This window comes from Artemia franciscana, chromosome 12, assembly GCF_032884065.1.
Source record: "Artemia franciscana chromosome 12, ASM3288406v1, whole genome shotgun sequence".
NCBI lineage: Eukaryota > Metazoa > Arthropoda > Branchiopoda > Anostraca > Artemiidae > Artemia > Artemia franciscana.
The window spans coordinates 38580605-38593921 of NC_088874.1; the positions used below are offsets into that span (position 1 = coordinate 38580605).

General features: G+C 33.9%; 1 protein-coding gene across 1 annotated transcript in view; it reads right to left on the reverse strand.

Moving 5' to 3' along the window:
* LOC136034087 (DNA mismatch repair protein Msh2-like) overlaps positions 1 to 13317 on the reverse strand; it is an 83078-nt gene that overhangs the window by 31050 nt on the left and 38711 nt on the right. The window contains exons 8-10 of the mRNA XM_065715211.1: positions 10521 to 10729; positions 7706 to 7825; positions 2998 to 3195 (exon numbers count right to left, since the gene is read on the reverse strand). Coding sequence (XP_065571283.1) covers positions 2998 to 3195; positions 7706 to 7825; positions 10521 to 10729 — 527 coding nt within the window. The remainder of the gene's footprint in view (positions 1 to 2997; positions 3196 to 7705; positions 7826 to 10520; positions 10730 to 13317) is intronic.

Sequence of the window (13317 nt, forward strand, 5' to 3'; positions counted from 1 at the left end):
AATCTTGGGCAATATTGTAACTGTATTAAAACAAATCGAAACACACTATGCCCACATAAGTTGTCAAGAGTATGTATCAGCAATGCTTTAGGACCGGTTGATGGTGTTAAGTTAAAAATTTCATCGCGTATTGAAGGGGATGTTGAAAAAGAAAGGTGCTATATACATACTGCTACTAATGCTACTACTGCTATTACAACTATTGCTACTACCCAACCTAAGGGCATTAATGGGAAGCTTTCAAGGAATATTTATGCGGATGCTGAACTAAATCAAAAGAACTATGATCCTGTAGATTGTCAATAGGGTGACAAAGCAATATCGCAATAACAGCTTAGATTATAAAGATAGACTTTCAGGGTAAGTTGTGACAGATTTTGAACTAGTCAGAAAACACTATGTGTATGCTTTCGATACTACTTATACGGTTACTGTGACTAGAGACACGTCAGGGCATTAAGTTGAAACGCTTAGGGGGAAATTCAATTAATCAAAACAACTACGCGGATGCAAGTATTAAAAGGGCAAGTATTAAAATAAGCAATATCAAAGGCAACGGTGCTCTATCATAACAAGTAACATCACTGATATTTTTAAGGAGCTCATTTGGTTGGAAATTCAAAGTTTTAGTATTCTTTATAAGAGTCAAAAGTGATTGGAGGGCAATCAGCCCTCATCTTTAGCTCATAATTTCCAAACACTTCCAATCAAAACTTAAGATAGTTAGTTTGTTCAGCATATCTGGACGGTCTAATAAATGTATCTATAGGGCTATTGCGTAGGTCCACCCCCCAGAGTTATGCGATTTGCCCATTATGTTTAAAAACTAAATTCTGCCTTAAGATTAAACCAAAATGCACTTTGTTAATGCTAATGGCCAATAAGGCATCTCTGCAGCATCCCAAGAATGACTGAGGTATTATGTTCAAATTTCGGGGCTACTTCTATTACTACTTCTGCTCTTGAAATTTAACCAAATCAAAAGAGTGTAAGTGTATCCAAGTTGTCAAAGAGCATAGATAGATACTTTTGCGAATGGTATCAAGTTTTCTATGTCTGGTCAACTAGAGGAGGTATGAAACTAAACTAAACACTACTATTTGTGTCCAAATTTTGAAAAGGGTGTATGTTGTTAAAAATTGTTGAAAATTTTTCTCCAGCATACAACAGAAGGCCAAATTCTAAATTCTTAAAGGAAAACCGAAAAGATTTAAACTATTATTTATTTTTCCCTGAAAAGACTATGTCAAGATAAAATAAAGAGAAATTAATTTTAAAACTTTTTCCACAAATGAGTTTTTCAAAGAAAAGTAAAGAGCTCCATTAAACGTAAATAAGCAAAAATAAAATCAAATAATCTACCAAGCGTGAAAATACTACATGTCAGAATCGATAAATAAATGAAATCCAAAACGAACAGAAATTACAATAAATAACCGAGTCAAACTCAAAACAAGCAAAAATTGACATGAATAGGGATGAAAACCCCTGTCCCTTCCCCCCATATTAACATGGGTTTACTCGCCACCCCAATTAACATGGGCTTCATCGTTCAAAGTGAGACGCAACAGCCAATACAGAATGGGACTTCTAATTGAACCTACCATACGGAAAAAAAGCGTTAAAATCAAAATATATTACTATTTGCATTTTATTATATTTCTATTTAAAGTAGTCTGATCTCTGTAGGTAGCAAATTACTTAGTAATATCATACTTTTTATATTGAGAGATGATGTAAACAAAGTTTTAAGAGAAGAAAAGTGCGGTTTTGGAAAAGGTAGAGGATGTGTCGACCAAAGTTTCACTCTTAGGTTAATAATTGAGAAGTGCCTGAGATGTCAAACACCATTGGTCCTAAGTTTTATAGATTACGAGCCGACGTTCGATTCTGTTGATAGAAAAGCTTTAGCAAAGGTCTTATCTTTATATGGTATACAAAAAAAATACATTAAAGTGATTTGTGCTATGTACGAGAATAATACTGCTGCGGTTAAGGTAAGAAATGAGGTTAGCAACTGGTTTTGTATTAAATCCGAAGTTAAGCAGGGTTGTGTTCTATCCCCCTTTATATGGGTCATTTTGATGGACTTTGTCTTAAGGAGCACATGAAAGGCAATGGGAGACCACGGAATCAAATGGGGAGGAAAAACTCTCCTGAACTTAGATTATGCTGATGATTTAAGCATCATAGATGAAAGTCTGAGCAAAATGAACGAACTTTTAGAGGTTTTGCGAGTTCAGGGTGTTAGAATAGTTTTGAAAAAATTAATGCTAAGATGACTAAATCACAAGGACTAGGAACAATTGAAGATAAAAGGTGACGTTGGGTAACGAAAAATTGATCAGATGGGCAGCTTCACCTTGGTAGAATTATTAGCAAAGACGTTGGGAGGAGTGAAGACGTTAAAAGTAGACAAGCTAAGATTTTTTTTTACAGTTAAAAAAAGTTTGTAAGAATAGGAAGATAAGTCTGCAAACCAAGATTAGAATATTGGAAGGTACAGTGATGATAGTGGTCATATATGGCTCTGAAGCATGGGCTCTCCGAAAAGCGGATGGAGATTTACTATATGTTTTCCAGAGAAATTGCCTACGGATTGTTCTGGGTACCCGTGCTGACTGACCGTATTTCAAACAGTCGGCTGTACGACAAGTGTGGTTTAATCTCGCTTTTTAGGGCTATAATGAAACAAAGGTTTAGATGGCTAGGGCAGGTTCTGCGGATGCAAGATGACAGATTACCGAATACTGTCCTTTTCAGCCAACCGTCTAGGGCTAAACGGAAAGCAGATCGTCCTCGTCTGGGGTGGGAGGATGTCACAGAGAAAGATTTGAAAGAAATAGGAACTTCCTGGGAGGGTGTAAAGAGGGAGGCTTTGAATAGATTGCGATGGAGGAGGAGTGTGCGTAGCTGTGCTTGCCTCAGGCAGCTCGGTGCTGCGGTGAGCTGTTAGTAGTAGTAGTAGTAGTAGTATTTAAATTAAGGAAACCCAACCTGTGATTGTAACAATTTCGTCGACAATTCTCTTTTGATTTTCTTCATAATCTTTCTTCTTTTCTTTAAACTGAGAATTCAGGTCCGTTAAATCGGAATTCCGAAATCGAACTCCACCCTTAGTAACATCCAAAGTTGTATAATTACGATTATTGCGAAGTCCTTTCTCCTCTTTCATAGTCACACGGTAACAATAACCTATAAGAGAAACAAGGTGCTAAATTTTGGCACATGTATGATATACGCCCTACTTAATGCTCTTCTAATATGTTTTCTAACATTCAATCCTAATAAAATATAACAAAGTAAGATAAAATATAATACTTTAGAAACAAATTTGGGCTATACATTTGCACATTAGGAGGATGGGGGTGTGGGTAAAGTATAGTGAATCTGCATGTCTAATGTATTAGGAACAACGATTCTGCATATTATGTAGCAAGAATTATTTTCTAACTTCACAATGTCCAAATACTTTACCCCCACCCTACCCCTAATATGCGGATATATAGTAAATAATTTCTTAGACCACACTGCTTTTTCACTTACGAAAAATTAAGCGAGAAAAACGGGTTTTAATTTCAACAAAGCAGAGAACAAAAAATAAAAATTCCGAGTATTTCGGCATCATATCCGGGAGCTTTCTCAACAGAAAAAAAAGCGAAAAACAGTTGTTTTTAAAAAATAAAGCAAAAAAAAACGACAACTAAACACATGAAGAAACAAAATAAATAAGAACAATTCACATTATAAACAAACTTCTAGCACTGATGTTACAACATAAGAATAAAACCAAAGCGAATGTCTATAGTGAAACCATGGATCACTCTCCTCTCAACGATCAGGGTATAAATGAGAATCTATTAAAATGAAGACCATATTTACCTGAACAAACAAAAAAGGTCACTAAACTCCTGGTCCAGCACCCCTAACTATATCTCACAGGTTAATAAGGAAACTTATGATTTATAAATTAAATGACTTTTTTTGTTTGCTAGATTAGCTGCAGTCCGTTGACTTACCAGCTTTGACCTCCTTCTGACTTTTTTTCGCAAGGTTATCACTGGTTGACAATTTTACCAGCTCCTTAATTGAACTATTATAAATTGAGTTTATTCTAAAATCCCCTTTATCTCTATTAATACTAATCCCCCCATGGATAGTATTCTTAATTTCAATAATTTCTCTGAAACTTCGCAACAGACGTATCTACAATTTTTGTTTTAATCAAATAAAATTTTGTGATGAAGAAAATCAAATACATGTTTTCCTACAGCTGATTCAAACGCTTGCGATTTTGATTAATGTTTTAGCGAGCAATCTATGGCATTTTTGTGTTGCTGTAGCCTATTTTCTAAATTCTGCTATGTTCTTTCTACATAAAATTTACTCCCCTTTGTACACAAAGGGGAGTTTTGTGTACTCCCCTTTGTATGTTTCTTGGAATCTTGTCTTTTCCATTATGTAGCAAAGAGCTTATAGTTTGTCCTGCTTTAAATGCTGTTATGTGTTTAACTATGTGTTTAGTTGTCGTTTTTATGTTATTTCCGAAACAATTGTTTTTTTCCCTTTCTTTCTCCTGTTTTTTTTTCCGGGAGAAAGGCTCCCGGACGAGGGGTCGAAGTATTTGGATTTTTTCTTTTTAAATCAAAGTGTTTTGTTGTTTTTTTGTTCACTGTTTTGTTGAAATTAAAACCTGTTTTTCTCGCTAATTTTTGGCAACCCAAATTATATATTTTCCATCTATTCAGTCACTTCTCTTAATCTCGTCTCACGCTAAACTGAAAGAAACTAACGACAGCAAAGCAGTTCCATAATACGTCAATGAATGAAAACTTGAGTGGTATGACGTTTATCATACAAGTACTGCCTTTTTTACTTATTTAATTACGCTCTCCTTCCTCAGTTTTCCTACATATTGGTGAAGAAGTACACACTAGGTACACACAAACGGAGTGGGAAGAAGGGGACTCCAATACCATGCCCTCACTCAACATATCTGTTGACAGATATGAGATATTTCTTTCCAGCAGAAATTATAGTGTTTTGTCTTTCAACCTGAAAGCAATGAGTTAAAACAAAATTAAGAAAAAATAGCCCATTAATAGCCCACGTCAGTTTATATAGGGAAAAAAGATTTACAGTCTCAGATGGTATTTAATTCAAAATATAAAAAAAAAACACAATATATGAAGCACTGAATTGAAGCATCATTAAAAAAAAGGTAGCCTCTAAATAGCCCCAATAGCGCCCATCAATTCATGCAGAGAGAATACTTTTATATAGTCACACACACTATCGTATAGATATAAAAAATGAAAATTTAAAAAAACTCATGTTTATTAACTTACAAGATGGAAATAATTAAAACGAAGAAAAAAGTTTCGAACTTGTGCCGAAAAGGTACAAAAATACTTTCAGATCTCGCTGGTCCTCTCTTTGGAATTCGAGTTGTCAACAATGACTAAACCTCATAGCAGCAAAAATCCACCAAAATATATTTGCTATATTCATTTCAAGTGCCCCCGCTCCTTTTTCAAGCTCTTTTAAAGAGTACATTATCAAGTGATATATTTTTCAGATGAATTGAAGCATTATAATGATTCATCATAACGAACATTAGAGTGATTATATTTTTCAGACACATAGATGTTTTGTGATGATGCATCACCAAGAGCATTATAGCAATGCATTTTTCAAAATGAATTTTTTCAAACGCATGTTTTGTGATGATGCATCACCAAGAGCATTACAGTAATGCATTTTTCAAAATGAATTTTTTCAAACGCATAGATGTTTTGTGATGATGCATCACCAAGAGCATTACAGTAATGCATTTTTCAAAATGAATTTTTTCAAACGCATAGATGTTTTGTGATGATGCATCACCAAGAGCATTACAGTAATGCATTTTTCAAAATGAATTTTTTCAAACGCATAGATGTTTTGTGATGATGCATCACCAAGAGCATTACAGTAATGATTTTTTCAAAATGAATTTTTTCAAACGCATGTTTTGTGATGATGCATCACCAAGAGCATTACAGTAATGCATTTTTCAAAATGAATTTTTTCAAACGCATAGATGTTTTGTGATGATGCATCACCAAGAGCATTACAGTAATGCATTTTTCAAAATGAATTTTTTCAAACGCATAGATGTTTTGTGATGATGCATCACCAAGAGCATTACAGTAATGCATTTTTCAAAATGAATTTTTTCAAACGCATGTTTTGTGATGATGCATCACCAAGAGCATTACAGTAATGCATTTATCAAAATGAATTTTTCAAACGCATAGATGTTTTGTTATGATGCATCACCAAGAGCATTACAGTAATGCATTTTTCAAAATGAATTTTTTCAGACGCATAGATGTTTTGTGATGATGCATCACCAAGAGCATTACAATAATGCATTTTTCAAAATGAATTTTTCAGGCACCTCTCCCCCTGTCAAAGATTAATTCAAGAACCATATTGATGAGGAAATACCAAATTATGAACTACTTGTTAAGGTAGTAAAGTCTTTTAGTTCAATTTTGGTTGTAAAATTGAGAGAATTGCGAAGAATTTTTTTTAACTTACACGTTTTACTTATGGACCCTTGAGGGATCTTGCAAGCTCTTCTAAAGGCAATGTAGCAAACACTTCTCCCAATTTTTTTAAAAAAACCACAAATCCAGATCCCCAGAATCCAGAAATTCTGTTAAAAATCTCGACATTTCTGAATAATCAACCTATTAGTTGTGAATTTTGTCCAAAGTTACGTCTAAGTTAACTCTTCTCCCCCAAAAAATACCCGTATTGCATGGCATCCAAGGCATACCCCAAAATAAAATTAGAATATCACTAATTTGACTCATCAAATTGACAATAATATTGTAATAATATTATAAATTTTATTATTAACAAATAACATTGTAAATAACAATAATAATGTAATGATAATAACATAAAACCAATAAGGTAATAATAACAGTAATAATTTAAATAACAATAATAATAATAAATACAATTTTAAAAAATAACAACAATGAATATTTGCGATAAATAAATGTTCAAATAGGGATAAATGTATCTGCAATCAAAAGGGTTACTGTACATTTGATCAAAATATCAAGTATTTTTTTATTGTTTTTTTTCACTGTCCAATAAAAGGATTTATTAATCGAACTGTTGTTTATGGTAATGAAAAGGCAGTGTGGTCTTCAAAAATACTTAATAAGTATTCACTTTTATAGGATTCTTTGAGTTTCAGAAACTAGCCCTAAGCCATTCAAAGCATATGTTAACCCACAGTCTCTCTTAATTATTGCGAAAACTGCTACAATTTTCATAAGTATTCCAGCCGCATATTCCAAGATCCCAGCAGGAGAAGGGGAAACCTGTCCCTAAAGTCCTGATATTTATGCAATTGTATACATAATTTATCATATTCAACAAATAACCCAGCTATATTTTGCGGAGGTTTATCTAGTTCTGTTCATCCAAAGGGTTCCCTCCGCCCCTAAATAGATTCAGTTGTTTGTCTGTGGAATTTTTTTGTACCATGTTAACTTTCAGCCCTGAAAAGCATAAATGAAGTTAGCTTACCATGTTTACCACGTTGCCATGAAGTTTAGCTTACCATGTTCACTATGTTACCATGAAGTTTAGCTTACCATGTTTACCATGTTAATATGACGTGTAGCGTAATTTAGCTTACCATGCTGAGGTGCGTCTTCTAGCTTGATTGTTTTTCCAGCCTCAAGTGCAAGGTCACGTGCTGTCTTTTGAAGGGCCTTCTGCATACCATCCTCAATTTCTGATATTGAATTGTGGAGCTCTGGGAGAAAAACACCAATAAGCCATTTTTAATTAATTATTAATAATTAACAATTTATTAATTATTTGGCACACTTTCCTTGAATATACTTTATTTATTTTTTCAAATTTAGACTCACCCACAATTCCAGATTCCAACATCAGAGAAAAAAAAATCAATAAGCCTTGGATTATCTATTACTATTTAATTACTGTTTTAATTATTTTTTGGAACAAATGCTGATTATTTCTATATTTCTACCTACAGTCTGAATCAACATTTAATGAATCGAGTATTATTTCAAAGTTCTTAAATTGGATCCTTAAGTTTGGATTTCAAATTGTTAAGCTCTTTAAAAAGAAAATAACAAAATAGTACTTACTATTATTATTATTAATAATATTCCAGCTTTCTGGCACGGGACCAACTATATATACACCCCAAGAAAAGTCTGAGAAGAAGTAGATACCCAAGAGATGAAGTTTTCAACTCTTATGGTCCGACCATCTATCAAATAGCTCTTTGGTCTTAGAGGCATCGAACATCCAGGCGTAAGATCACTTGTCTATCTGAAGGGGGTCCAATCGTAGGGATTGGGGATATTCTACATGGTCAACATCTTTACGGACCACTACACAGACCTTGGTATAGTCAGCAAACTGATTAAGAGAGTTAATGCGATTGTTCGTTATGTCCTTGATAAACTTATAACAAACGGAGTTTGACATAAATGAATAAATGAATCCTAAAACAAATAAGTGAATAGGATGAATAGATGAAACCTAAAACAAAGATAGACTAAAACGAGTAATCAAGTTAAACTCCAAACGAACAGAATTAACATGGAACATGAAATGTGGTTACCGTTCCTTTGGAAAGATACCAGAGGTCTCTTCACACCTTTGCTCCTAGAAGGTTACTTCAATGCTGACATGCATTGTTATAATTGCTCGAGTTCACCTCTATGTGGTTGACTGTCTTTTCTAGTATTAAATAAAAAGAAACAAGTTTTTTTAAATGAAAGTAAGGAGCGACATTAAAACTTAAAACGAACAGAAATTACTCCGTATATAAAAGGGGCTTTTCCTCGTCGACACCCCGCACCTTACGCTAAAGTTTTTTATTGTTTTAAAAAGTAGAGTTGCGAGAAAGAATCAAACTTTAGCGCAAGGAGCGGGGTGTCGAGGAGGAAACGCCCCTTTCATATACGGAGTAATTTCTGTTCGTTTTAAGTTTTAATGTCGCTCCTTACTTTCATTTCAAAAAACTTGTTTTTTTTTTATTTAATTTCTGAAAGTTTTTGAATTAATGCAGGTCTAATTTTGGCTCCCCGTACATAAATTATTAAAACGAAATTTGCATATTAATTATTTTTTTTGGCTAAATGGCTTTCCCTTAGTTTTGATCAGACGATTTTGAGAAATAAGGGGTGGGGAAGGAGGCCTAGTTGCCCTCCAATTTTTCGGTTACTTAAAAAGGCAACTAGATCTTTTAATTTTTAACGAACGTTTTTATTAGTAAAAAAATATACGCAACTTTCGAATTAACTTTGTCCTGTTCAGGTCAACTATTCTTTTCATTAATTCGGCTTCTCAGCTGAAAAATTCAGCTTTCTCAATTATGAACCTCTCTTGTCGAGTCTCCCACGCCCACTCCTCTGTATAAGTGCTGAAATCGGCTCTCATGACAATAAATAAGCTATATGAAAACTAATATTGGGTTATCTTTATAGATTACTACTACTACTAACGAATAACCGCAGCGACAAGCCACCTGAAGCCAACACAGCTGCGCACATTCCTCCTCCCAGTCTACTCAAAGCCACCCAATGTACCCACCCAAGAAGTTCCAATTTCCCTTAAACCTCTTCTTACAAACCCTCCCCCCATTCGAGGACGACTCGCTTTTCGTTTGGCCAAAAAAAGACGAATTTTATAGACTGATGTCGTTAATATTTGATTAGTTTAATTTTAACTTAATTGATAACTAATTTAATTATTGGAACTTAGTATGCCCTACTGCTTCTACAGCTGTTAACAAATCACCCACAGCACAAAGCTGCATGAGCTCAACACGGCACCATCGCTCTTTCTCCATACCGATCTGTTCAAAGCCTCCCTCTTTAAACCCTCCTCGGAATTTCCCACTTCATTCGATGACGACCGCTTTTCGTTTGATCCTAATTGGTGGGCTTACAAGGATGATCTTTGGCAATCTATCTTACAGTTTTGAAACTGTTCACAAAATGATAATGTTTTTGATTTTTAAATTAATTAATAATTAATTTAATTATCCTAACTTACTAATTATGTTTAATACTATACAGATTCGAAGCTGTAAGCGAAAAGATATTTATTATTTAATTTTACTAATGATTAATTTAATTTTTAAAAATAAATATTCAGTATTTTATAGCTTAGCAACTACACTTGAAAGGATATTGACTATGATAATCTTGAGAATTATAACTGAAAAATGGAATTGCGATATCAGCAGGTGCTTAAATGAAAAATCCAGGCCTGCACCAACCCCTTACTCTAATCAAAAGGTTCCTGTGATATTCCTACAATTTCTCGTATTTTAGGTATATTCCTATTTTCAGAACTTTTTAAGATCCCCCTCCCCCCTGCTCCAAAGTAAACCTTTTCCCAAAATTTCATCAGTAAAAAAATTTGCAGGCTTTACAGCAATTATAGGCTTTATAGCAATATATTACCTTCCAATTCTTCATCAAAGTCAGGTCTGATAATAAAGTCACCCTCGGATGCTCTATTCAAGTCAACTGTGCTTTCCACTAGTTCCTTGAGCTTCTCAGTTTCAGTTACACCATCTGATAATCGAGTTCCAAGACTTCTTTTCAACAATTCGCTGTCTTCTTCAAATAATGATATTATAGATGGCAGCTTCTCCAGAGCCAAGTAAATCCTAGAAAACGATTCACCTTAGATGAGTTAAGGAACCAATTCATCCAAGAAAATCCCTTAGCTATAACTAGCTGTACCTGACCGAAATAGCTTAGATGTAATATAGCTATAACCATGGCTGCCAAATGATGACACAAGCGCCGAAAATGACACATTTTTCAATAAAAAATGACACAATCGACAAAAATGACACATTTTTCAAAAAAATGAATGACAAATTTTTGCCATCCTAGTCTTGATTTTTAAATGGTAATAGAAGAAAAGTAAAATTTCAATTTTCTACCTCCAGAAAAGCTACAACGGTGGCAGTAGTACACAAACAGTGCAGAATACAGGACATATGCCATCACTGTATTTAAAATTTAAACCACGCGAAAAAAACAGCCACAGGCGGAAATTTCAAATCGAAATGAACGCTGAATATATGAACTTAATTGGCTTCTTGATTGAGTATTTGATGTAGCCAACTGGTACGTACTTAATAGTAAAAATTAAACAGTGTGCAGTTTACCATAGCTGTGTGCATAAGCAGAAACTCCCATTTTTAGGAGTACAGGAGGGGTATCCAACCTCGGACAAGATTACAAATTTCCACAGATGTCTTTCCTTCAGAATAATCCATCTGGCATAAAAAGGCACCAAAAAAATATGACAAAAATACTAGATTGAAGCTGGTTGAATGTCTTACATATTGAGTAAATAAAAAGCTTAGCCAATAAAGCCGATTACGTATAGAGCCGATTACGATTACGACGTCATACGAAAAGTCTATTTTCAATTTGCTATCGGAATTGATTGTTCCTAAAACTTTTATAAATGTAAACTTGCCTCGTTGGCCGCCCAGACACAAATTCAGTGTATAACATTAATTTAGTCGAATGTTTCTATTTCTTTCACGACGTCACAAAAAGGTCATGATCCAAAGATAATAGGATAAGGTTAAGTTTACTCCTTTTTGAACTGATTTGGAAAAGATTATATATTCAAAACTCTAAATAAAGATTTGACAATTAAATATGATACCACTTGTAGCAAAAAAAAATATGACACATTTTGTGACACATTATGGAATCTGAGATGACACAAAAAGCACATTTTCGGAAAAAATATGACCCACTCCTTAAAATAAATTTGGCAGCCCTGGCTATAACTACTTACCATAGAATAATCCTGGGCTGGGATTATTCCGCTACTAAAATTATAATTATGACTAATAAGGCAAAATTTAAAACTAGCAAGCCCTTTCAATACAATACTTTTGGTTTTAAGTAAGGTCAGATATATTTTTTCTAAAGGAATGAAGTTTCTAGAATTAAAAAGATGAACAGGCTCTACTGCCGTAGTCCTGCTCTTTAAAATGGGAGAAAACTTAAGGATATTTATGGCAATAACTGGTAGGTCTATTCTTAAAGAACTAACAAATTTGAAAAAATAGAAAGACTATCCTTCAGCTTAGTAAAAGAACACAAGCGCATTAACTGGTATTTGCTGTAAATGTTTAGCGGAATCTGCAATTGAAATATGTGTATAACGGAACTTCGCAGTTTATAGGAAATAATGAAAAGGATATTAGTTTCTTAAAAGAAGTTTTGACTTCACGTTTTAGACGTTATTCAGACGTAATTTAGACGTACTTTTTCACGTTTTTAGTCGTAAATGGAAAATAATTTCTTTAAATAAGTTTTGACTTCACGTTTTAGAGGCTATATTTGTCTATGATCATATAGGCTAGTTACAAAAGTTAATCATATTAATGGAACAAAATGAAATGATCTAAATAGTGGAGGATGGATTAGAGCATGCCAAGGCCGAATCTACGAGATGGGGTTTGACCCCCCCCCCCCAAAAAAAAAACAAAAAAAAACAATGTTTGTCTGAATAGTAAAAATGTAACAAAAATGGATATAAACAAATTTGTTATGCGTTTTTTGAGTTTTTTTTGTGTCCCCCAAAAGTCTCCAAAGTTTTTAGAAGATTTCTGCTGAAAATTCTGAACTTGCTTCCTCCTAAGTCCCCCAGGTTATTATAAGATTTCTGCTGAAAATTTAGAACTTGCTTCCTCCAAAGTCCCCCAGGTTATTAAAGATTTCTGCTGAAAATTTAGAACTTGCTTCCTCCGAAGTCCCCCAGGTTATTAGAAAATTTCTGCTGAAAATTTAGAACTTGCTTCCTCCGAAGTCCCCCAAGTCATTAGAAGATTTCTGCTGAAAATTTAGAACTTACTTAAGTTCGAATACAAACGTAATTAACCTGACTGTAAGCCTAAAGTGAACCCAGTAGTCTTCGAATTCTGAGACTTCTAACTAAACTGGATAGCCTAACATTATATAATACTTAAGCATGTAAACACCTTATGGAATAATGGGATGATGAACGAAGATGAACAAAATCATCACCCCTCCATTTACGCCGTCATAAATTGACCAGCACTTTACTGAAAGCAAAAAAAAATGGAATAAAAGTTATTCTCTCACTACTAGAAAATAACAGCCCCTTAGTGGGCAGTATCTATTATTAATTATCGCCCCTGAGCCTACGGAGCATATTTATCTGGTAAATTCATGCTAAAAGTTTAGAAGAAAACAATAG